We start from the raw sequence: 26,747 nt of genomic DNA on the forward strand, positions 1-26,747 counted from the left end.
GCTCTGTCTTTGGCAGACCTGCTCATATCACCCTGACTTTTCCAGTATCGTTGACACTTAACGAAAATTTGTTGTTAACGGTGTGCCTCCTCGGTCACCTTGAAATATACTTACATTATGGAGCCCAACTTCCCTGGCTTTTCATAGAAGAGATGCTAGCTCTTGGAGTTGAAAGTTAAATGTTCCCCACATTTTCCCATGAGTCGGGGGGTCTGGTTTTGGACTTCATCAGAACTGTGTACCTTTTCATAGTGCTGATAAAGTCTTGCAGATACTAGAGATACTAAAGTGAGAAGTCAGGTATTCTTCCTTACTACCTGCATAACAATCAGATGGCAAGGAAAAACAGCTTGTGTTCTGGCATCTGATTTTGCATTGAGAATCTTAATTTCACAAGAAATGAATAAGGTCAGTTTGTAAAAAGAAAGCAAACCCAGTTTTGTAAGTTTTTTTTTTTTTTTTCCATCTCCTTAACTACTTTTGTTTGGAATCCCTAAAACTTAGATGGCTCCATATCACCTGATACCAGGGCACATATAAGACATAATTACATTACTAACGGTTATTCTTTTGGCTTTGCTCAAAGGTTTTCATTACACTCATGAAAAAGTCTTCTTGCTGCCTCTTGTTGTTAGGGGTCTGGTAAACCCTTAAGGTTGCTGTCAAGTAAAATTGAATTCTGTCAGCATTCTAGTGTTTTATTTTCTTTCTGCATAAGAGGCCTTTTCGGTTAAGGTATAAAGACGTTGGGTTCTGTGATAAATTTCTTGTGTCCTAATTTAAATATTTTTTCTATTGTTTTAATTCAACTGTGTATTGGAAACTATCTTACATGATGCTGTGAAGATATGCTAAAGAGTAGATGGGGAGATACTGGTATAAACAACAACATAAACACCTCTTAAAATCTGGCATCACATTTTCTCTGCTTGATAATCACGTTTATGTTTGTGTGGGACAGATCTTGTGCGTGTTGCCCAAGGAGGTTTGACGCCTTGACTAAAGAATTTCGTCATTGACTCCTGTTGGCTCATGACATTTCCTTACCTGCGTGATTTTACAAACAGCCACCCGCAGGCCAGGCTAGTTTGGTTTATCTAATTCTGTAATACTTACAGGGAACTGTAGGAGACAAATGATTAATATTTGCCATCAATGAGCTGGCAACGGATCTTTTCTTCTTTGGGTTCAGTGACTGATTTCTGTCAAAACAGGCCCTCCACCACCATGAAAAATCAGAATATCCTCATCCCTCCTTATGGTGACCCTCTAATACATAAGCTAAAAAAACCCAGCATTACCTTCCCAAGTGAATTTTTGTTTTTTTCTTAAAAAAAGTTGTGTTGCCAGAGGGTGCTTTAAAAAAAAAAAAAAACAAAACCAACTGCTTCATTTGTTAAAACTTTGTATTTGCTCTTCCCATAATTGGAAGAGGTTAAAAGAAAGTTTAAGGGTCACTAACATTCAGCCATAATTGGGACCTTAATAACAGTATTTGTTAACAAGATTTCTGTTTAATGTGAAGAAGCAGCTGTACTGGAATGAAAAACAAGTTTCCGAAGAATATATTTAAGGGGCCAATAGAGCACGGTATTTGAGTACAACCTACGAAGAGTCAGACCACCTGGTCAGATCTCTGATCTGTGGGTAGCTGTCTGACCTTGGGCAAGTACACTCAAAGTCACAAGTCCTCAGTTACCTCACGAGTGTGAGACAGCTCACAGTGCCTCCCTCTATGGTCATTAACAGCCACACAGCCTGCAGATGGCGAGCACTTCGTAAATGCCACATGTAAGAAGCCTTCTAGAGTGCAGTTACTCTTTTTTTCTTCACCAGAAGTGTGGATTTTGTTGAACTCTGATATACTTTAATATTAGCATTTCTGGCTGACTGGTAACGGTAGCCCAGGGGCTAACCTTTCCTGAAAAGGGCCAGATAGTTGATGTTTTGGGCTTTATACAGGTTCTGTTGGAACTGGCTACCCAGCTCTGTGGTTGTAGCAGTAAAGCAGCCACAGACAAGATGTAAAACAATGAGTTTGGCTGTGTTTTAATGAAATGTTATTTACAAAATGATGCACTGGATTGAATTTGGCCTGTGGGCCACAGTTTGCTGACTCCTGTTCTTTTTTTTTTTTTTTTTTTAAGATTTTATTTATTTATTTGACAGAGATAGAGACAGCCAGCGAGAGAGGGAACACAAGCAGGGGGAGTGGGAGAGGAAGAAGCAGGCTCATAGTGGAGAAGCCTGATGTGGGGCTCGATCCCATAACGCCGGGATCACGCCCTGAGCCGAAGGCAGACGCTTAACCGCTGTGCCACCCAGGCGCCCCGTGCTGACTCCTGTTCTTAAACCCTACATTTTCCTATGAATTTTTAAAAGAAAATCCCTGTGAAATCACAGAAAATACTTAATGAGATGAAGAAAACTATTAGGAAAATACACAGTTGGTGGCTTGTATATTAGCATTTCTTCAGAAAAGCTCTGTAAATTCACGTTATCCATGTGCTTTTACCAATAAAAAGTGTTGTCCTGGGCCAGTTTCTGTCGTTATCTGGTGCATGTATAGGGCTTAGGGTATTGTGGATAATGTGGTCATGCACAGGTTAACTGTGTAGAAAAAGTGTTTGAAGTCTCAACAGACACTGAGAGGAGGAACAGTAAAACTGCTGGTTTTAGAGGAATATAGTTTCGTCTGGTCAGATTCCTTAATAGAATCAGCCTCTTTGCTTAGACTGAATATTGCTCAGGTTAGCTCTTTGGGTAGTAGAACCCTTCTAAATCTGAACTCTTTTTATTTTTTTTCTGTCCTTGTTTTCACATCCTGGTTGTCCTCTATTTTGTACTTCAGTGCTTTGCCGTTGGTTGTAACATGAATCCTCAGTCCTGGAAATAAGAAGGGTATTATCTGCATGTTCTTAGGGAAAACATCTAAGCGATTGTGTCAAGACTGCCGCCCAGAAGTAAGGCAGACTGAAGAAGACAGACGTCTGCATGGAACGTTTCCCCCAGATGTCGGTTTTGCTTTCTGTTCTATTTGTGACTAATTGCCCATCTATTAAACCTCATGGTGGTTTTGGCAGTTTGATCTTCATGGACTTTTGGTAGATGAGTTTAGGACGAGACTTAATTTAGGAACAGTTTCAGAGGCATGAGGAATCTGTCAAAGCTATGTGTGGAAGAAATGTAAAGTTTGTATTTTTATGCTTGTTGAACACTGAGATAGTTGAGCCATCCTTTCGTTCCTAGAAGCTACAGGATGAAATCTAGAACAGCTGAGTGTGCAACAGGTGGGCACATTTAATTGCCTTTATTCGAGGTAGTCTGTAAAACTCAGCTCGTTCTTTTTTTTAAAGATGAACCAGCCATAATGAGTTTGAATGTTCCTCTCCTAACCCTCACCTTCTTTTCTCCCCCCCTTTTGAAGCCTCTAGTTCTGTTGCAGGGGCTGTGGGCATGACCACCTCTGGGGAGAGTGAATCCGATGATTCCGAGATGGGACGATTACAAGGTAAAGACAGTTAATGAGCTTACAAGAAACAAAAACCATTATGAGAGGCTGCTTGTGACTTCTGTTCTTTGTTGAAATTAATTCAGATAAGCTCATTTAAACATACTCTAGCAATGCCTGTACTTACAAAAACTTGTGATTTGGATTTGGAAGATGATCTGTCTGGCTCTTTATTTTTACTGTTTAGACAAAATCTTATATATATGTTTTCTGTGTTTTTAAAATGTTCTTTATTACGGTTGCTTGTATAGCTGGTAATGAATTAAGGAAGATCTTGAAAGGGGGATAGCTTAATATATTGTTCTCTGGTACTTGCTAACATAATGCACCCCAGTGGGGTGCTTTTGCTGTATTCTTTTGTGCTCATGGTCACCTATTTTAAAATGAATGTGAAGTGTATACCTAAACACCAGGTATTGTAATGTTGTGTTTTTTTTTTAAAAAGCAGCCTTATTATGTATATGTTCTTTACAAATGGGTGGGTATGTATTTATTGTCTTCAGACAGTTGGTTTATATGGTAGATCGCCAGCGCGAGGCTTGTAAGAAACATTATTTATAAAGCACTTTCAGATTGCTTTTAAATTCCTAAAGTGGCTTATGGCATTCTCTTTTCGACTAGAAGTCTCTTGAACACATTTTTTTTCACCATTGGACTTGATAATAAAAAATAATTTTTCCATGTGTTTTTAGAAGATCTCATGACTAATGTCTGATTGGGAAATAATATCAGAGGGAAAGCAACACAAGGGTGCTTAACCTGTAATTTTTTCATAGTAAATACTTACTCTGGGTTTTTCTTGGATTATTTGATACAGTCCCCTCTGGCACTGATATTTAGTATCTCCATAAAACTTTAAGATGCCTTGGAACTACCACATGGGTTTTGTAACTTACATTAATTAATATCTAAGAGTGGTCTTGAAAGTTTAATGTAGTTTCTCTTAAAGATAAAAATGGAAAGTAACATTGTCTAAATCAGTCATGTGAGATGAATCAGTTCGTTGGAATTTTTACCCTAAGATCAGCTGGATTTACAATTCAATTATTCCTCCTTTCTTTTTTCTTTAGCTTTGTTAGAGGCCAGGGGTCTTCCTCCTCATCTGTTTGGCCCTCTTGGTCCTCGGATGTCACAGCTTTTCCATAGAACGATTGGAAGCGGAGCTAGTAAGTGAATACTCTCAAATTTGCCCTCTCCCCAAAACCGTTAATAATTCGGTGAGTGCTGTTTTTACTGTTTATCTATTGCTGCAAAGAGACTTTCCTATAAGGAGGTTTTCATGAACTTTAACCTGTTTTAAAAAGTAGGGTTTGTTCACATTCTTGCCTTTAAACCCAGCAGCTCTAGGTTCTTCTGTATTTTTATTTTTGATTACTGGATTGGAGTCATTAGAAAATCATCCAGAGTTATGGCAAGATTGAATCTTTGTTTAGTTCTAGCATAGTAAAGAATCTCAGATGATTACATTGATTATATTATAGCATCTGATTGCATGATTTGCATAGATTTGAATCTTGAATTTTTTGTGGCATAATAAAATTTAATCTGTAAGACAGTCAATTGTAGAGTGAGCTGGAGAGAAAAGATTTCTCAGCAGAATTACCAGTCGCTAGACTCATTTAATCACATTAACATATTATAATCCAGAGATCTTGTCATATATGGTAGACAAAACAGTGACTCTTGAAGTGGCAGTTTGTAACAAGAATAACTTTTGCATAATTACAAATCCAGTTAAATTCTTTCTGGTATAGAATACTATCTTTAGCTTCCTTAAACAAAATTTACATTTAAGCATTTTTTTAATAACTCCATTGAATGTTCCAAAGAATCAGCAGGCTATTTTTAGACCTTAGTCTTGATTAATTTCAGCATTTCTAAAGTGTTAACTGAAGTCTGTTAACTCTGACCTTACTAATATGTGCTTATAATTTTCCATCAGATACTCCAAGTTGGTGTTTTTTAATGTGCGGACATATGCTCACATATGTGTATTTATACTTAAGTCCTTTTCAAGTTTCTGGCCTTAGCATTTGACAGGATATTTAGGAAGCAGCTGGTATTTTTGGTTTGGTTTGGTTTTGCTTTTGCTGCCGTGACACTCAGCTCTCAGATAACATACCCTTCTGCACCGTTCTCATGAACCCTTGCAGGAGGATTCCTTTTTAGTGTCATTTATTAGGTACCGGGATTGTCCCTGAGTCATGAACAGTCTAGTACACAGAGTTGTTTCCCACATGGAGTTTCTGTGCCAGAGGGTGACCCTGGCAATAAAGGAGACAGTTTTCCAATAGAAAAATTTCAGGTAGTGTTAATGCAGTGGAGGAAAACAAAAGTAAGGCTGTCGGTTGGCTGGGGAAGGGATATACTTAGGCTGGTTAGAGAAACCTTCTCTGAGGCAGGTGAATTCGTGGATACCTAAATGAAGTGAGGATGCCAGCCCTGCACAGGTCTGAGGGAAGAGGAAAGCTCCACCAGAGATGGGAATTAGCTTGGCATGTTGGAGAAAGAGCAAGATGGGCCGTGGAAAGAGTGGAGTTGTAGAAGATGAAATCTGAAGAGGGGTAGATAAGTAGGGCTTGGCAGGCCGGCAGCAAGTGTGGGGTTTAACCCAGTAACTACTCAGGAACCATTGAAGGATTTAGGAAAGGGCAATGACAGGATATGTATTATGAAAAAGATAAATATATGCAAAAGTTGAGAGTATAGTAGTAGAATAACCTCCATGAATCCATCAACAATTACCAGTTCCCACCAACTGTTGTTTCAGTTAATATCCTCAGTCCTTCTCCCCACTCCCAAGATTATTTTTAAGACAATCCTATGCATCATTTCATTTGCATGTCATTGAATTTATAACTATAAGGACAAAAAATTTTAGACAGTATTGTGGTTAAGAGGAATCCTTACTTTTACTAGGTGCCTGTTAGAGCGCAAATGTTTTAGGCCTCTCATAAATCCATTTACAATTTTTGCTTATTTGAATCGGGATCGGGATCAAAATATAATCTACACATAGCCATCAGTTAATGTGTTTCTTAAGTTCTTTTTTTTTTTTCCTTGAGAAATTTGATTTCACTTATTTTTACGACTTCATTTATTTCTTGGAAAAGGCTGGAAAGAAAACTTTTGTTCAGAGTATTAACATTAGGGGTGCCTGGGTGGCTGAGTCAGTTAAGCGTATGCCTTCAGCTCAGATCATGATCCCAGAGTCCTGGGATCGAGCCCTACATCGGGCTCCCTGCTCCATGGGGAGTCTGCTTCTCCCTCTGCCTCTCCCCGTGGCTTGTGCTCTCTCTCTAGCTGTCTCTCAAATAAATAAAATCTTTTTTTTAAAAAAAGTATTAACATTATAACATCTCAAATTCATATTAAGGGTTGGGCATTGCACATGAAATTAATGTGAGCCATAGAATAGAACCACCGCAGAAAACAGTGTTACACCCTCTGCCCCCCTGCCCCGCCCCCCAGTGCCCAGGATCCAGTTCAGCAATGCCTGCTGCGTGGCCTGTCTTTGTCTTTACCCTTACCCACATCCCTCCTCCCACGTTGTTGGAAATGAAGCTCAGACATTATATAATACTATCTACAAACATTTCATCATGTAGCTCAAGATAATGCCCATTAAAACACAGGACATTGCACCCCTGCCCCCAGATAACCATTATCATATCTGAGAAATAAACTAGTAATTTCTTTAATAATAGCTGTTCAGTGAGTGTGAAGTTTCCTTCTCTCGAATGTCGTAAGTGTACTTCTTTATAAACTGGTGGTTGGATCTAGAGGCTTTTTCAGATTCAAGTTTGATTATTTCCTTGGTTGGGAAAGACTAATAAGCCAAAGTGGTAGTGTGTTCTAATTCGAGGAGGCACATAAAGTCTGATTGTCTCTTAAGCCATCAAAACTCACTGTCTAGCTGACAGGGATTATAAAATGATAGTACTTCACATCTAATGACCAGACTTCATTTATTTGAAGTAAACGAGATAATTTAGTAGAAATATATTAACATCTCCCTTCTGTTTTGTTACACAGGAGAATAACTGCTATAGGAAAAATGGATTTCTCCCCATTATTTACCAGTTTGGAAAATAGTTGGTTTTTGCATCCTCTAAAGTGCTAGTCTTGTTGTTTTTAAATACACTGTGAAATGGAGACGTTTCAGTGATTTTTTTTGATGATTAAATTGTCCTATCATTGGATGATGGCATCTTTTGGGCTTTGGCTTCTGAATCTTTTTGATCTGATCCCCAGTAGTTCTTGATAACTTCCTTTCTGATATGTCAGGCTCAAAACCTCCACCCTGAAATTAGGGTTTTTCTCAGAGAACACCCTGGTTTCATTTATATGAAATAATATCTAGAGCTCATAGTCTAGGGCCTATGTCTACTCATTGCTACTGGGGTGATATTTTTTTTTTTTTTAAGATTTTATTTATTTATTTGGAGGGAGAGCATGAGAGCACAAATGCTTGAGTGGGGATGGGGAGAGGGAGAAGGAAAAAGAAGCTGAAGCCGACGCTGCCCTGAGGCACTGATGGGGGCTCAATCCTAAGACCTGGAGATCATGACCTGAGTCAAAACAGAGTATGGATGCATAACCTACTGAGCCACCCAGGTATGCCTGGGGTGATCATTATTAGACACTTGTAATGAACAAACCTAGGAAGTAATTGTATTTTATCTCTTCAAATAAAATCAAAAGTTTCTATTTTTTAATGTGAATTCAAATATAGGGTTGTGAGGTTTTTATCTACCTTTATCTTGTATCTTCTTTCTCTGAAGCCGAAAGTTCCGGTTTCCAGTGATAGTAACGTAGTCACATATTTGCTTTCTCCTACAATACAAAATTCCAACTTAACACCAAAAGTAATAGTATTGAGAGTTTTAATTTTTGACCAGTTTTTGGTGGTGGTGGTCTTGGGGACTCATTTTGTGGTCACGTTTTTGTATTTTAAAGTCATTTGAAATGATTCCTTCTCTTCATTCAGGTCGCCAAGTTGATTTGGTTCATTAGCTTGGTTTGCTTTTAATTTCTAGAGATTGCTTTTAAATTTTAACTTTGATTTTATACGTATGCAATGTTTTACATGGTTTAGAAAGTCTGTTCCACAAATAAGGTATATTTAGGGAAGTTCTTTTGCTATTCCCTTTACCCTGCTTCCTCCTCCCACACAAATAGTCTTTGTTAATTTTATGGCTTGTCCTTCTGTTATTTACCTAAGAAAACAAAAACAAATTCATATTATCTACTCCACACACACTGCCTTTTAAAGATAAGAACAGTAAACTTTATGGGTTGCCTTTAATAGTAGTTTGGTGATCATTTTCTGTAGCTGCTGCACAGAGAGAGAGGAGATTCCGTATTCCTTTCGTAGAGCTGCCATCGTGCTCCACTGCTGGGATCGTGGTTTATTTAACATGTCCCCTAGTGGACATTCAGATTATTTCCTGTCTTGGTTGTGTTGCAGTAAAACACAGCTGTCGTATTTTTTCCTGCATTATCTTTAGGCTAGATTGTTGTAAATCAGCCTCTTCTGGAGCTGTACCATTTTGCATTTCTTCCAGTCACATATGACAAACAGTATGGTGCCATTTTTTTCTTCTTCCTTTCAAAGATTTTTTTGTTTATTTATTTGACAGAGAGGGCAAGGGAGAGGAAGCACAAGCAGGGGGAGTGGCAGAGGGAGAGGGAGGAGGAGAAGCAGGGAGCCCTATGTGGGGCTTAGTCCCAGGATTCTGGGATCAGGACCCAAGCCCAAGCCAGATGCTTAACTGACTGAGCCACCCAGTTGCCCTTTTTGCCATTTTTTGTTGTTCTGCTACTTTTTAATTCTATATCCCTTTAGACTTCTGTAAGTGGTTACTGTAGAGATTTTAATGCATGTCCTTTGCTTATTAGAGCCTACCTTATATTAATACTTTATCACATCCTAATCAGTGTAAGAACTGTACAATAGTTTGACTCTTTTTACCTCTTGCCATCCCTTACGCTCTTGTTTTGTTTTACTTATACATGTGTTATAAACACAGTAAGACCTAATTGTTGTTTTATTATTATTATTTTTTAAAGATTTTATTTATTTATTTGACAGAGAGAGACAGCCAGCGAGAGAGGGAACACAAGCAGGGGGAGTGGGAGAGGAAGAAGCAGGCTCCCAGCAGAGGAGCCTGATGTGGGGCTCGATCCCAGAACGCCGGGATCACGCCCTGAGCCGAAGGCAGATGCTTAACCTCTGTGCCACCCAGGCGCCCCCTAATTGTTGTTTTAAATCATCCATATTCCTTTGTCCACATATACATCCCATTTTCAGTGCTCTTAATTCCTTCCTGCGATTTCTCTCTTCTAATCAGAGTTGTTTCCTTTCTCTTCAGAAGAACTTTTTTTTCCATGTGGTGAATGAATGCTAGTAATGATTTTTCTCTGCTTTTGAGAAGCCCTTGATTTGCCTTAATTTTGAGAAGATATTTTCCCCAGGTATAAAATTCTCATTTGAACTCTTTGTTTGTAATGTCTTCTGTTTAAAAGTCTTACTGATGCCCTTTCAAGGCAATGTCTTTTTTCCTCTGGCTTCTTTTAAGATTTGCTTTTGGGGGGCGTCTGGCTGTCTCAGTTGGTTAAGCGTCCGACTCTTGATTTCAGCACTGAGGTCATGATATCGGGGTCATGAGATTGAGCCCCTCACTGGACTCTGCTCTGCACTCAGCATGGTTTTTTTTTTTTTTTTTTTTTTAAGATTTTATATATTTGACAGAGAAAGAGAGAGCACAAGCAGGGGAGCAGGAGAGGGAGAAGCAGGCTCCCCACTGAGCAGAGAGCTCGATGCAGGGCTCGATCCCAGGACTGAGATCATAACCCGAGCTGAAGGCAGTCACCCAACCAACTGAGCCACCCAGGCGCCCCATACCATGGAGACTCTTAAAATCTCTCTCAAAAAGAAGATTTGCTTTTTCAAATTATTTTTAATAATTTTACTATGTTAGGCCTAATGACTTTTTCCTTTTCTTTTTCATTTGCTTAGGTTTCACTGACCATTTGAGTCTGTGAGTTTGATACCTTTCATCAGTTTTGGAAAATTCTTGGCCATTATCTCATGAAATACTACTTCCCTTTTCTCATTCTTTCTTTGATAATTCAAATATTCTTCCTTTCCTTTCCGGAGTATCAAGATCATATACGTTCAGACTTTGGGCTTCATCCATCATATTTCTCTGCCTCTATTTTATTTTTTTTATCTTTGTCCAGTTTGAAAACTTTTATTGACCAGTTTTCAGATTCACTAATTCTTTTTTTTTCTGCTGTTATCGTCAGTCTCTTGGTAAACCCACCATTTCAGATATTATGTTTTCCAATTCTGGACAGTTACTTGATTTTGTTTTGTAGATTCCAGTTTTCTGTTGAATTTCTTTACACACTTACCTATTTTGTTCATCTTTGGTTATATTCACAGTTTATTAACCATTGTTATAAAATAGTTTTCTAATTCTAATGGTGTTGGTCTGCTTCTGTTTTGGGTCCCCCCCCCCTTTTTTTAAAGATTTATTTATTTATTTTAGAGACAGAGGGTGCGAGTGGGGGCAGAGGGAGAGGGAAGGAATTCCTCAAGCAGGCTTCTCTCTGAGTGTGGAGCTATGTGGGCCTTGATCTCATGACCTGAGATCATGACCTGAGCAACACCAAGAGACAGACACTTAACTGACTGAGCCACCCAGGGGCCCCTCTCTCGATTATTAGTCACATTTTCCTGCTTCATACATCTAGTAGTTGTTCATGTGCTAGACATTTTGTATAAAAGAACCGAAGAGACCCCAGATAATGTTTTCTATTGTAAAGTTGTTTCCCCCTTTTCTATATTGAAACATAAAGGGCTAGAAGCTGATCATTTTGTTTTAGTCGGGGCTTTAGCTTGTTTGGACCAGAATTGCAGTTTTTGTGTGACTCATCCCTGTTTGTATGTTGTGATCCTCCTAGGGTTTTGATTGAGAACCTTGCAAGTCTCTGTAGACTTAGACTTTATTCATTTTGCAGTTTGAAAATGTCACAGATGTCTTGGGGGTAGAACCCACTGGCTGTGTGTTTGAGGTAGGCATCCTCCCTCCATAGGGCCTTTGTCTTCTGAGCACCATGAGACTTCATAAGGTTTTGTTCTGTCTTACCGAAACTTCTGATTCAGCCCCAGCCCTCTTCACAGCTCCAGAACTGAGCCGATGTCCGTTGGGACCGATTCAATTGGAAACATCAGCTTCCTGTGACTCCCTGAAATGCTATGGGTTCTGTCTCCCATTTGTATCAGGAGTTCACAAGCTCCTGCCCAAGGGCCAAATTCACCCTCTGCTTGGTTTTATAGAGCCTGTGAACTAAAAGTGATTTTTACATTTTTAAATGGCTGAAAAAACTTCAAAGTAATATTTTGTGAGATGTGAAAATTAAATGAAATTCAAATTGTAGTGTTCCTAAATAAAGTTTTATTGAAACATACTCACGCTTATCCGTTTTATGTATTGTCTGTTTTGCTTTTATGCTAGGGTTGACTAGTTGCCGCAGAGACCCTGTGGCTTGCAAAGCCCAAAGTACTTACTATCTGGCTCTTCATAGAAAATGTTTGCCTACCAACCCTTGATCTGTGATAGTGCTTCTCAAAGTGTGGTCTGTGGCTTGCTTGGGGTTCCTGAAACCCTAACATTGAATCCATTGGTCAAAACTTTGGTAATAATTGGTAAGGTTTTTCCTTTTCGACATTGTTGATGTTTGAATTTTGTTGATGTTGCAAAAGCTGTGGTGGGTAAAAACTGTTGGTACGTTATTGAAAAAATCAAAGCAGTGGTTCCACATTGCACTAGCAGTCATTGTGTTTATCCTTCAATGCCAAATGCTCCTAGAAAAAACAATTCCATTTTTATGTAAGGATGCCCTTGCTAAACAAAGTTATTAATTTTACTGTCTTTACCAGTAAGTACATGTCTTTTTAATAGTCCTTGTGAAAAAGCCGGGCCTGTGTTTTCTGCATTCTTCATCTCAAATAATATTGCCATAGATTGAGAGTAGATGCAGAGGTGGTCATACTGCTGTTTTTCTTTAATAAATCTTGACATTTAAACAATTTGCAACAAACAGATTATAACGGTGGTCATCACTGAATTTTTTTTGTTTTAGAAAATATGGTGGTTTACACAAAACTTTGTTTATATTAATATGTAATGAATTAATCAGTGAGTATTTAAAGTTTTTTTTTCTCTTAATCCCAGACACATTTATAAATATAAGTTATCAGCCACATAGATAAAGGTGCCTTGGGGCTCCTTAGTAATTTTTAAGAGTATAAAGTGGTTCTAAAACCAAAATTGACTGATCAGAGCATAAATTATGGCTTTTGCTTTTTATTGTCATTTTTAGTTTGGTTTAAGGTTCAGTGGTATCTTTCGATCATGCTAACACGATCTGTGTCCTAGACTTGCCAGCTTCCATGTTTATAAAACATCCAGTGGATATGTTAGTTTTTCCTGTCTCGGGTGGTTGTGCTAGTAGAATACACGAACTGTTTCATTCTTTTAAAAGCAAATCTTGAAGCAACTGAGGATTCTTCTGTTTTCAAGAGTTTACTTTCCCTTCATTTGTTTTGCCTTTCACATTTCAATGTAAAAATATTAGGCCTGCTCTAAGTGGAAAACCTATTCAGTGTGAAAATTTTAAAGATGGCAGCCATCTGAACTTGACTTTCATGCAACATATTTTTGGTTTGACTCTTAGTTATGGCAAAGGTAGGTAGGCAGTAATAGTTACATGCAATTCATTAGCCACAGTCTTACATAACAGAGAAAAAATAAATCTTGCAAGGATCACCATGTGTCCACTTTGAAAGGCTATGCCTTCCTGGAAGATCACTGTAACTTAATTGAAATAAAAACACTTCGGTTTTCATATGAATCCACATTCTTTGACAGTTTTAAACATTTGGCATTTCCAGGCTGTTTCACTAATGACACAGGAGTGGACAGATCCCATACACAGATAAGAACCTGAGAAGGTGTAGGAAGAGAAAGGGCTTGAAAGTAGCATTGGCTATAATTTGGTAAGCATTAATTGAGTTAATCATGGTTTCAAGTAGGTAGGTGTTTATGAAAATTTGAAACACCTTTTTGTGGCCTTTAGTTTTGAGTATGTTATGCAGCTCACTGACCACAGTCTGTCCTGTGGGAGTTGAATCTCAGTGTTTTTCAGTTCTTTGGGCAATTGATTTGAGCCTTAAAAGTGGAATTATCTTCACAGGGAATGAGAGGAGGTGAAAAGGCCAGTCTTTTGCTGTTTTTAGAAATACTCATTCTCTCCATTCTCTTGTTAGGTGCATTGCTCTCTTTGGCTTTATTTTCTTGCCCTTCCACTGTTACCAGGATTCCTTTTATTCTGAGCATTTCTCCAGGAGTATGTGGATTTTTGTTGAAGACTGGGCATCACTGTTTAACAGATGTTATTCCTGCAGAAAGCTTTTACTCAGTCTATATATAGAAGTAACTGTCAGAGGTAACAATTCATGTTAGTTTTACGGATATTTTTTTTCTTTTAGCTAGTAAGAGCCAATCAGCTTGTCTCATTTTAAAGGAAAAATTAAAAGACAAAAATCTATAAATACTATGAGATCACTGTAAGGTGGGATGAATTCAACCGATTTAATTGTGTCTTGAATTACTAGCAGCCTGTCTTAACCCTGATATGGACCTAGCCTTTCACTGGGATCGAAAGATAAGCAGCCAGATACCATGTAGAGTCACACCTTACACCTAGTAATAATTTCCTTAAATGTCTAAAAGTAACGATTTTTGTTTTCCCCCCTGTGAAGGCTCCAAGGCCCAACAGCTTCTGCAAGGACTACAAGCAAGTGATGAAAGCCAGCAACTCCAGGCAGTTATTGAAATGTGTCAGTTATTGGTTATGGGAAATGAGGAGACGCTGGGAGGGTTTCCTGTCAAGAGTGTCGTTCCAGCTTTGGTAAGAGTTTGCCCCTCATTTTACCACAGTTCTCTGAATGCTGACGAAAGCATGATTATTATTTACACGGTTTGAACTAAGAGATGGTAGAGTGTGGCTTTGTGCTTTTACTTCATGCTTCTAGATCTTGTCAGTGATTGCTCATGGTGAATTCGTAATTTTCTAAACTACTACTTCTTCTAAACTACTTCTTGACACTTAAAATGACTGGTTTTAAACTTTGTCCCATCAGGTGATACCTAAACTTAGGTGCTTTCTCTTTTAAACTGGTTTTACATGGGCAGTAATAAGCTGCTCACTTGTGGGCTGTCTTCGTGGGCCACAAAGGTTTCGTGTTTGGTAATTGTGTGCAACGGCAGAGCATTCAAGCCAGAATACCACGTGATTCCTTCCAGCTTAGGTGTTATGTTAAGTAAAAATAAAAAGAAACAAAACCTTTTAGTGATTTTTCAACACAGTCATCAGTTGATGTTTAGCATTTATTAACATCTTAATTGCTTAAGCTTTTTAATGGGAAAACAACGGGAAGAGAAATTGCCATTACTAAATGTAGGCCCCTGAGTACAGTAAGTCATATAGCAGCTTGGTAGTTTTCTTAGTTCAAGATTAAAGAGATTGGCTGTAATTGAAAATTAAAATATAAGTCTGAGTGAAATACTAACAAAAAACGAACGTAAACATCATAGCATATGAGTATATTGGAAGTTAAAAGCAAATATCATGTTAAGTCTTTGTTTACATAGCAAATAAAGTTGACAAAAATATGATTGATGTATCAGATTGTCTCAGTTGATCTCATCAGATTATGGAGACAGTTGAATGAAGCTCACTGAAACACCAGATGATGTAGTCTTTGTTCGCTCTTGTTGGATGGCTCAGCTCTTGCAGGGGTGAGAAAGGATAGACTGGTTTCTTCAGCTTCTGCCATGCAGGCCTGGATGGTGAAAACTGGCATTTAACTATTACCAGTTCCACTCTAATGAGGTTGTTGATTTCTGAATGTTTAATGAAAGCAGTATTCGGTTTTGTGTTTTTACATTTTGCCCAAGTCAGTATTCACGCTCCCCCTACACATTTCCCTAGGAGCTGGTTTTGTTTCCTGAATTAAACTATCTTGTGGTGTTGTTGTTACTGTTTATTAAAAAGTAACAACAAAGAACTAGGTTTATACTATCTAAAATGCAGTTTTTATTAGTTGAATAAAGATGCTACTAAATCTACGCACAAATGTTGGCACATAATCTAATTTACTTAATTTGCTGGCAGTTGATTAGATTTAAGTGCTTAATAGACCTACATTAAATCAGCTCCTGCTATTAATACTGACTGTTGTTAATGAATTGTCCAGGTTTATCTTCTGTCAGTATTGAATATTGTGACTGTATATCTGTCCATCACCATTCACTTGTGTGACCACGGTAATTTTTGTTGAAAAAGGAATCTATTATAGCAGTTCTTCCCAAACACGGTCTTACAGTGTTCATTCCATCTTAAGAATTGGAGAACTTGTTACTTTTCCTGTTAACATAACAGCCCCTTTCGATCTACAGTGGGTGTTTCAAATGACTGGTTAGAGGTGATGTGAGTTCCATTGAACCCCAAAATGGGGAGTTGTGTGTGTGTTCTAACAAAAAAAGTGATTAGGGGACCGACCTCTAGTATGTAGATACGCTTTACCCAGCATAATTCAGAGCTGAGAAGGCACTCCTATTAAATGAATATTGTATTAGAATATCTGATGTTCATTATTAAATACACTTATTTGAAGGTGCTTTAGAGCTTAAATTCAGTGCATTTAAAATTTTCCGTTGAACTAGAAGACAGTGAATGATTCCTTCCCCCAAATAGGAAATTTCTTTGGTAGCTATCGCTTCTTCAGGAGGATGGAGTACATATATATCCCTAGCAGTTCTGCATTTCTGCCTTTGAAAAACATGGCTGAAGTCTGCTTAAGGTGTTGTCCACAAGAGAAACTAAAATCTGACATTTAGATTCACTCATGCATTTGTAGAATAATAATAATAATTTGGGTTTTAATTAACATATAATTAGTTTCTGATGTGATCAATAATGTGTTTGAAGATTTTACAGTTGAGTTAAATGGTGTTTAGCTCAACGTGTAGAGAAGCTTCTTCACAGGAGTTGAAGCAGTGGTCTTGAGTCTGTCCTGACAGTTGTTCAATGCCAGTGCATTGCTAGTCTGTTTCTGTAGGTGTGAGATATTTATTGATGCCTGTTAAACGGGCATCTGACAGGGGGTGAGAAGCACCAGAACGGTTGTAAGCGACAGGAAGGCTTTGTTTCTGACTGGATCATGAGAGGTGGTGATTATCGAGCAAAGCTCCCAAGTCGGAGCTGTAATCTGTGCATCATGCCATCCCTGAAACAGTCATTCCTTGTGAGTGTATGCTAGGTTTTAACTCGATCATTATTTTTGTAAGAGTAAGGTCTTGACTAATACTTGCCATTTCAGTTGACATAGAGGAAGAAAGAGTTCCTCTAGGACTTTTCTCTAAGGATATAGATAGCTTCTAATAGTTTCTTATCTTTTTTAACAGATAACATTACTTCAGATGGAGCATAATTTTGATATTGTAAGTATGTGGTATATTTTTTAAAACACGCCAGATTTAAATTTTGGGTTCTTACTGAGTAAAAGTGCTGTCTTGTTTTCTAGATGAACCATGCTTGTCGAGCCTTAACATACATGATGGAAGCACTTCCTCGATCATCTGCTGTTGTAGTAGATGCAATTCCCGTCTTTTTAGAGAAGGTAATCCCGCTTTGGCTCGGCTTGTTCGAAAGCAGGCCTAGGGGAATCGAGTTGAAGACTCTTGACTTCTGAATTCTAAAGTAGTACATCAGATTGTAAGGCCACCTTGAAAAACGTTTTAGGATTCATTATCTAGTCAAGGTACATTTTTTAGCCAAGATTCCAGAGAAATTTGTGTGTAGCAGACCAGTAGTTTAAAGTTGATGCTAATAAAGCATTTATAGAATCATTTCCGTTTTATAATTTTTAATGATAGCATTTACCACATGAATAGAAAATCCTTCAGAGAAGAACTTAAAGCACTTGATTAAAATAATCTCATTATTTCTAGGAAATTATCCCAGTGAGGTTGATAGCTATTTATACTCTCATTTTACAGCTGAGAAGGCTGAGACACAGTACCTTGCTCAAGGTCATAAAGTGAGTCAGTGGAGAAGGGAAATTTTTTCATACGGTCTGTGGTAGGCTGTGTTTTTGGTCTGTTTTAAGGGCCTTTTTCTTTTTAATGCATAATAAAATTTGCATTATTTGATAACCTTGGAATATGGTGTAAGTGTAAAACCTGAATTTCAAAATTGTTATATAAAACAACCCATTTATTATAAACATAAGGATTGAAATACATCTAATTGGATTTAGTTTATTCTCTATATAAAACCTATTTTCTGTGTCTTAGAAGAACAGAGTAGTTGGAAGGAAACTATATTGACCGTTAGAGCTTAAGCTCATAAATCCCTGGTTTCCTGTGGGGGGTTGTTAGAGGCAGTGGATAGATTGATGGAAATTAGAGAAAATACTGTGTTTATTCATGTAGAAGATAAGCGACTGGAAAAGCACTTGAATGATGGCCTTAAGTTACCTATTTCTGTGTTCGCAGCTGCAAGTTATTCAGTGTATTGATGTGGCAGAGCAGGCCCTGACTGCCTTGGAGATGTTATCCCGCAGACACAGTAAAGCCATTCTCCAGGCGGTGAGTCTTGCTACTGAAGGACTATGTTTCATTTCAAGTTGGATTTTAGATCCACGTTTGGGCTAGGTCCTCGATTACAGTCTCTGTAAGGTACACATGGTGTTTCCAAAGTGACATGCTAGACTTTTTGGTACTTTTTTTTTTTTTTTAAATTGCTGTTAGAGAGTATTTCTTCATTTTTAACAGTTTTCTGTCTTTTAGGGTGGTTTGGCAGACTGCTTGCTGTATCTAGAGTTCTTCAGCATAAATGCCCAAAGAAATGCTCTAGCAATTGCAGCCAACTGCTGCCAGAGTATCACGCCAGATGAATTTCATTTTGTGGCGGATTCCCTCCCATTGCTTACCCAAAGGCTAACCCATCAGGTAAAACATGAACCTATTTTATGTGCCGTAAAACATTTTTACCGTGTTTTTTAAAATGCCAGTCTCATCTAGGGTTTTAAATCTTCCAGCTGCATTTATAAATTGGAAATATTCTGATCCATGTTATTTTTCCCTCTGTGTTTTCCAGTCGTGTACCATACTAGGTGATTTTATATAATTTGATGGATTTACCCAAATGACAACATTTCGTATGTTTGATGTCTTCATGTATTTTGACTTGAAGGGATGAATTTGTTATTTCAACCAAACATTGTGTGTTCACTATGTGATATGATCAGAGTTTCCTTTTGGGGAGATCATCTCTCCTCTAAGGCATTGGGCTCTGCAGGAAAGACCAGGAGGATGTGCGTTAAGATCAGAGGGGAGACGACACTGCAGGCTGTGTCTGAAGTTGGTAAAGAGCAGGAGCAGTTATTTAGGAGATGGAATTGGCAGACCAGGTGATGGAGGACAAGCAGCAGGGCTTACAGAATCTGATGTGGAGGACAATGCGTTAAGCTTCACTGTAGAGAAATTGAATTTTCTTTTAATATAAATTAATGTCTTAAAATGTTGTTCTTGCTAAAAAGAGTTTTAGAAATTGGACTCTTAAAGATTTTATTTATCTTGAGAGAGAGAACGTGTGTGTAAGCAAGCGGGGAGGAGGGTAGAGGCAGAGGGAGAGAGAATCTCAGGCAGACTCCATGCTGAGCACGGAGCCCCATGTGGGTCTCCATCTCATGACCGTGAGATCATGACCTGAGCTGAAATTAAGAGTCAGGCGCTTAACCAACTAAGCCACCCAAGCACCCCTAGAAATTGGACTCCCAAGTCACTTTACAAAGTGTGTTTAAAATCTTCTTTGGAAAATTTGGTAAGAAAATATTTTATATAGGGATTTATGTAAGAGAGCTGAAGAAAAGATTTTTGAGACACTCTGAAATGTTTTGCTTCTAAGATGATCATACATTGTTTACTTATTTAATTTTAAAAACTTAGTAGGCTGAGGGGTGCCTGGGTGGCTCAGTCCGTTAAGTGACTGCCTTCGGTTTGGGTCATGATCTGTCCGGGTCCAGTGTCAGGTGCCCTGCTCCATGGGGAGTCTGCTTCTCCCTCCGTCTCTGCTCTTCCCCCCTCTTGTGTGCACGCTCTCTCAAATAAATAAAAAAAAAAAAAAAAAAAAAAAAAAATTTGGGGGGGGGGAAACCCCTGTCTTTTCCAAAAAAGAACTTGGTAGGCTGAGATAACCTGTGCTTATCAGGGCTAGAAATACATTCTCAAGTTAGGTATGATTTCAATACCTTATTTTGGAAAAAAACATGAGAATCAGAGAAGTTAAATTGTTGGGCATGTTGTTATTGTTGGGCATGTTGGGCATGTAGCATCCTTTCTAGACTTAAGTATTGATAGTGAAGGTATAGGGCTTTTATGATACCAGAATTATTCTCAATTTTGTATAAGCCAGTCTGGTTTTTATATCTGAAACCCATTTATCAATTAGGAAAAAAGGAACACTGTCAAAAGACTTGTTAAGCCGTTAAATTGTTCTTTCCATTCTTACAAGGTTATTTCATATCTTTTCTCAACGAGGCCACTGTAATAGTATTTCTAGATTGTTTTCATTGTGAATATAGCAAATTGTCACCTAGTTTCTCACGTCATCAGTAAGCCTCTGGTTCACACACATACACTGAACTGTTTCCAACTTTTTAGTGTATGCATGTTTTAAACATGGGAATGCTTTTTTAGAATAATGTTTATCTTTATTATAATTTGTGGTTAAGTATTGAAATTACAGAAGCATAAAAGTTGTTCCTTTTCTGTATATTTGCTCTTATTTATTGGGGTCTTAAGAGAGGAGAGACGTTCTCTCAGTATGATTCTCTTTGCTTTGAAATCATGATGTTACTGGTTGTATCTTTTAGGCTCCTTGGGTTTTCAAGGCTCACATGTAACCGAGCCGGCCTTGAGCAATTTGGTGTTAGGAAGAAAATTAGGTAGTGATGTAAGACAGTGATATATTTTATATCAATAAACTTTTCTTCTATAAAAATAGGACAAAAAGTCAGTCGAAAGCACTTGCCTTTGTTTTGCACGTCTAGTGGACAATTTCCAACATGAGGAGGTAAGCATTTAGTCTTTGGTGGTATTTTCATGAAATTGTTAAATTGTTGAATCACGATATAACAGTATCTTTTTTCTTCTGTTTGTGAAGAATTTACTCCAGCAGGTAGCCTCCAAAGATCTGCTTACAAATGTTCAACAGCTTTTGGTAGTGACTCCACCCATTTTAAGTTCTGGGATGTTCATAATGGTGGTTCGCATGTTTTCTCTGATGTGTTCCAACTGTCCGACTTTAGCTGTTCAACTTATGAAGCAGAGTAAGTGCTTTATGTTATCCTACTTCAGGCAAGAGAAACGGGTTTTTGAAAAGTGTTTTTTAATAAAGAAAATCAACATAAGCAAGTAGAAGAGCTTATTAATAGCATAGACACTGGAGAGTAAAGGAAGAAAATTGTTGGTGTATAATAAATTTGTGCAGGAACAGCATAGTAGTGCTTCCTGTGTGCAGTACATAATATCTGTAGAATTATTAATTTTATCCTTGGTGGTTCTAGGGCTAAAAATGCAAGATCATTGCCTTCTCTCCAGTAGCAGTTAGGTAGGGATGCTTCATTAGGAGAATTCTGAGTTCTGGGTTACCAGCAGCTGCCTGTCTTCTGCTTCTCGGTACTCCTTTCTGCCCCTTTTAGAGTTTTTCCAGCAGTTTTTCTGATTCCACAGTGCTCTCCTCCCTCAGAAATTTGGAACATACTTGCACAGATGAATCTCTCTCATCTTTGCTGGTTTAGTATTTTCGAAGCCCTTCTCAACCCTATCCATCAATGTAGTTTCATTGCACAGCTATGCTGCTATTGCATTTCTCTCATAAACCTTAGGTTTTGCAAGTTAATGTCAGAAGACAGTGGGCTTCAGAAAACACCTGTGTGTTAGGATTATTGCTACTAGAGTGTTGATCATGTTTATATGGATGCATGTAATTGTAGATAATTGCATATTTTTAATTCTGATCCCTGAGGATATCACCACGGGGACGTTAGTGATGGTATTCACTGACAAAAAAGCCTCTGGTATCACTGTCTCCGATAAAATATTTCGTATAATACGACATTCTTTATATTTAGTCACGTTTCTTGTGAATTAGCACAATGGCTCAGCATTTTGCAGGAAAGTAGCATTGTTGAGCTGTTAGATTGAAAAGATTCCTCTTCAAGCACTGAATCGCTCCTGAAGTTGGTATTCCAGAGAAAATTGCACTGCTTGTTGTCATGAGCAAAGTGAGAAGTTGGGGAAAGGTTTAGCTTTGTCTTGAGTAGTCACGGTGCATGTTGCTTATTAAAATCCCTAGGAGCCCTTTGCATTTTGCCGAGCCCACCGTCTCCTGAAGGTTGAGTACAGATTTTTTTCTTGCTACCACGTGGCACAGCATTTCCCTAAAGCAGTTTGGGAAATTGTTCACTGACTTTTGTTTTGCTTTACCATTTTGGATTTTTTTCTTTTTCTTTTTTTTCTTATGATGATTATTTTCACCTTTTGCTTACTCCGTGAAGTTTGCCATACCTTTATCACTTGGAAGCTACTAGACTTAAAATTTTCTTTGTTCAGCACTAACACAAAGGAAACTTGTTGTCATCCTCTGATCTCTTTAAAAAAAAAATTTTAAAGAATCCTTATAATGTAACATTGCCCTCTGTATTCACATTTCTTTAAAAAGTTGGCAAAATTATACTTTTTCAAGAAATTTAAAATATTTTTAATCACTGTCAGTGAAATTTATGAGGGGCAGCGATATAACTATCCACACTTTTGCCCAAATCAATAGTGAATATGTTCCTCGATAACAGAATTTAAATGATTATCGTCAAAACATTTCAACGAAATGTTTATATTTTGCAAATATCTAGTATTTGTAGAAACAGAGCCACAACAAAGACCCAGCCCCATCTGTACTTTAGTTGTTTGAGTGACTAAACCTGTGGATAATGGGAGCTTCCTTATGTCAAAGTGTTCTTGCATCAGGCTGGTTTTCATGCAAATTCCTCTATAAACTGATACCTTCTGGGATTGGAAACTTAAGGTAGAGGATATTTTAATGATCTTTGTATTAAGTTGGCATGCTTGTCTTTAAGGTAATTACTTCCTGACCACAGTATGGTAATATTCAGATGCTTGTAATTTCTATGTTTTATTGTGTTGACCACCCATTTTCAGTATATGTAAATTAAAGACAAGTATATATATATATATTTTTTTAATAATGATTTTTTATTATATTATGTTAGTCACCATACAGTACATCCCCGGTTTTCGATGTAAGGCTCGATGATTCATTAGTTGTATATAACACCCAGTGCACCATGCAATATGTGCCCTCCTTACTACCCATCACCGGTCTATCCCATTCCCCCACCCCCCTCCCCTCTGTAGCCCTCAGTTTGTTTCTCATAGTCCATAGTCTTTCATGTTTCATTCCCCCTTCTGATTACCCCCCCTTAGGGTTAAGAAATTTCTAAATCTGGGAAGAGATCTGGATTTCTAAGTTCATAAAGCGAATAGGTAAACCACACCCAAAATTTTAATCCAAAATAATCCTTTCCAAGATGCATTATAACCAAATTATCTAAATCAAAGACAAAGAATTTTAAAAGCAGCAAGAGAAAAATAATTCCTCACATATAAAGGAACCCCTATGAGTCAATGAGCAGATTTCTCAGCAGAAACCTTGCAGGCCAGAAAAGAGTGGGATGATACATTCAAAGTGCTGAAAGAAAACTGCCTCTCAGAAATGAAGGACAAATAAAGACATTTCCAAGCAAACAAAACCTGATAATTCATCAGTTGAACTATGAAAGGTATGTAAGGTTACTGTTGTCATCTAAGGAATACAGGAGGCAAGGGATGTTGCTAAAACCCTACAATGCAGAGGACAACCTCCACAATAAAAACTTACCCAATACTAAATGTCAATAATGCTGAGGTTGAGAAACCCTTTCCTCGTGGAAATCTCTGTCCTCCTCTATCTCACTGAGAGTAGTCAATGACTATCATATGTTAATTAGGAATGCTTTTAGCTAATAAAACCTGAAACAAATGATAGTTTATCTTTTTGAAATCAAATTCATAAGGATGACTGCCCACAGCTGAATAGCATCAAGGGCTCATAGCCTCAAGGTTATAAGATGACTGCTACAGCTACAGGCATCACTACCACATTCAAGGAAAAAAGTGGGGTCCCATAAATTCATTTTATCTTTTGTTTCTCTTGCCTTTGGGGATGTGTCATGAAAAAGGTTGCTTTGGCCGATGTCGTAGAGGTTGCTGCCTATGTTCTCCTCTAGAATTTTGATGGATTCCTGTCTCACATCGAGGTCTTTCATCCATTTGGAGTTTATTTTTGTGTATGGTGTGAGATAGTGGTCAAGTTTCATTCTTTTGCATGTAGCTGAAAGACAAGTATATTTTAATCAGAGATTAAAATGTATGTTGCACACACTTTTTGTACAAAACACTGTGTTGTTCAAATGCAAATAAAACCAAAAACAAAATAAAAAAATTCCCAAATTCTCTGGGGTGGATTGGTGTTTAAATGTCCAGCTAGGACTCAGACTGAAGCCTTTAGAAAGAAATTGTTAAAAATTTTCATAAATTTCTTTTTAGGTTTTCATTATAGCTCATTTTGCTTTTTAATTTCTATAGTATATTGCTTTATAAGAAAATAATTTTTTTTTGCTTTTTATTCATGTATAATTGACTGTAAGAAAATACTTCTGATTGCTTTTCTCCCATGGGAATGATCGCCTTTTAAATTAGGTAATATAACTAGTTTCATGGGGTTTTGGTTTCTGTTGCTGGTTTTACAGACATTGCAGAAACACTTCACTTTCTCCTGTGCGGTGCCTCAAACGGAAGTTGTCAAGAACAGATTGATCTTGTTCCACGAAGTCCTCAAGAACTGTATGAACTGACATCTCTGATCTGGTAAAGATTGGGCTAATAATAACAACTGTGGCTTATATGCGGGTATTTTACATTAGAGATCTGTCATTTGCTGATAGTTCAGGAAGCTACTTAATGAAATACTTGCACCTTTGTTTTCAGCGAACTTATGCCATGTTTACCAAAAGAAGGCATTTTTGCAGTTGATACCATGCTGAAGAAGGGAAATGCGCAGAACACAGATGGTGCGATATGGCAGTGGCGTGACGACCGAGGCCTTTGGCATCCCTATAACAGGATTGACAGCCGGATCATTGAGGTAGTAGTTTCATCGTACCGTTTAAATATGTCTATTTTGGTGGAGAGTGGGTGTAGGGATGGAGTGGGGAGGTGGATGTGTGTACTTCAATGTGCTCAATTTTGAATTAACTCAAGATTCTCTCATTTTGTCTCCTGAGAACAAGGTCCTCATTTCTGTTCAGGTCAGAAAACATGATGTTCTAGTCCTGCTTCTGCTGCTAACTACCTGATTGACTTGGAGCAAGTAATTTAAGTTCTTTGTTCCATAGTTTCCTCACTTCTGAAAGGAAACATTGGAGGAGTTAGGCTATAGGTTTTCAAAGTCCCTTCTATCTCCTACCCAGAAGATGCGAAGATTCATATAGAAATAGCTGTTTCTCAGCCCACTTTTAAGAACAAAAACATGGAAACAATTTTAGTATCAAAGTCTAGGTGAAATGGTTAAGTAAGTTTTGGTACCAACTAGCCTCACATGTAATCCAGATGTTAATGGGATAAATTTTAATGACATAAAGTGGGATATGAAAAATGAACACAATATTCAGAATTATGTGACTCTTTGGGGCACTCAGCAAAATAAGAGAAAGAGGATTAATAAAAAGGAAAGAGGTACACCAAAATATTTAGTGTTTTTCTGTGAAGGTTTTATGTGTGATTTTATTTTTGTTAACTTCCATATTAAGTATGCATTGAAATATTTCAGAAATTTTTCAGATCAGGAAAATTCCTTTGTATTAGGAAGTGTGGGTCACTGCATCATTTGGGATACCATACATCATTTACTAGTATTTTCAATATAGGAGATAGGTTTAAGTCTTAACTATATTTTCTAATTTCAATCTGTGATATTTGAATTTTTTTTAGAGCATTACACTTGAAGAGACATTCTTCTTTAAAGATGTCTTCTACCAGTTAGTTTTTAAAAATCGAATTTTTGAAAAACAACTTTGAAACCATTGACTTATATTATAAAATCAGGAGTTCTTATGAAAGTATCCAAGTTCTGAGCCATCTTTTAGGAGGAAGTGAGGTGTGATGGGTCTAATGTGTGGTGTTCACCTTAGTGTGTAAGCAGGCCATGGTCTCTAACATTAAGCTGCCTTCTTTTTAGCATTGTCTTATTAATTGCATTTTCCCTGTTAGCTTACTCTCTTACACTTAAGGAGTCCTGTCTTTCGTTTCACCTAGGAGTTCCATAGATTGGACTGTTGCAAGAAGGAATATTCTCTCACATCTTTTGGCTGTCTTATCTCAAGCAAACAGTGTTAATCAGAGTGTGTCATTTTACTTATGTACTGTGCATGCGTGCACACCCTAGGGGTTACTCTCTTAGGTCTGGGTGTGTCCCTTTCAATCTTAAAGCATCATTTAAATGGAAAGTCTTTTTACCTAAGGATAATTTTGTAGGATCATTTTGTTTAAAGCAGATTTTGTGGGCTGCCAAAAATCCATGATGTAAATACTATTTTAACCTAAGAATTAGATACTAAAGTTTTGTGGATAACGATTTTTTTTTTTCTATCAGCAATGTCTTAAAAGCCTTCTTAATACAAACGATATCTTCTTCATGTCAGTGATTCTCCATGACTGGATCTTTCATCAGGAATTTATCTGTGTTTATGTCTTGGGGACCTTATAGGGCCTGTGGTGTATAATTGTGTTTAATTAAAAATGATTTATTGATAAAAAAATGATCTATTGAATGAATGAGTTGGTCATGTCCACACTATTAAATTTTCCATACTCTGTTACTTCACCATCTGAAACCTGATGAAATAAATATGTAAGTTAGCATTTATGGAGGGTCCCACTGTGTCTTAAGTTAATAAATTTCTCCATGTTTATATTCA

General features: G+C 37.6%; 1 protein-coding gene across 12 annotated transcripts in view; it reads left to right on the forward strand.

The window, feature by feature from the left end:
* TRIP12 (thyroid hormone receptor interactor 12) overlaps positions 1 to 26,747 on the forward strand; it is a 140,546-nt gene that overhangs the window by 76,569 nt on the left and 37,230 nt on the right. For 7 of the 12 annotated variants that reach the window (XM_040639442.1, XM_040639450.1, XM_040639460.1 and 4 more), the window contains 11 exons: positions 3,428 to 3,511; positions 4,582 to 4,677; positions 14,346 to 14,494; positions 17,053 to 17,088; positions 17,172 to 17,267; positions 18,145 to 18,237; positions 18,439 to 18,600; positions 20,657 to 20,725; positions 20,816 to 20,981; positions 24,522 to 24,639; positions 24,760 to 24,916. In XM_040639442.1, the coding sequence (XP_040495376.1) occupies positions 3,428 to 3,511; positions 4,582 to 4,677; positions 14,346 to 14,494; positions 17,053 to 17,088; positions 17,172 to 17,267; positions 18,145 to 18,237; positions 18,439 to 18,600; positions 20,657 to 20,725; positions 20,816 to 20,981; positions 24,522 to 24,639; positions 24,760 to 24,916 (1,226 nt within the window). Of the gene's footprint in view, positions 1 to 3,427; positions 3,512 to 4,581; positions 4,678 to 11,684; positions 11,970 to 14,345; positions 14,495 to 17,052; positions 17,089 to 17,171; positions 17,268 to 18,144; positions 18,238 to 18,438; positions 18,601 to 20,656; positions 20,726 to 20,815; positions 20,982 to 24,521; positions 24,640 to 24,759; positions 24,920 to 26,747 lie in introns of those variants that run through there. The other 5 variants (XM_040639437.1, XM_040639447.1, XM_040639457.1 and 2 more) reach the window with 2 other exon arrangements.

Source organism: Ursus maritimus, unplaced genomic scaffold (assembly GCF_017311325.1).
Source record: "Ursus maritimus isolate PB19 unplaced genomic scaffold, ASM1731132v1 scaffold_1, whole genome shotgun sequence".
NCBI lineage: Eukaryota > Metazoa > Chordata > Mammalia > Carnivora > Ursidae > Ursus > Ursus maritimus.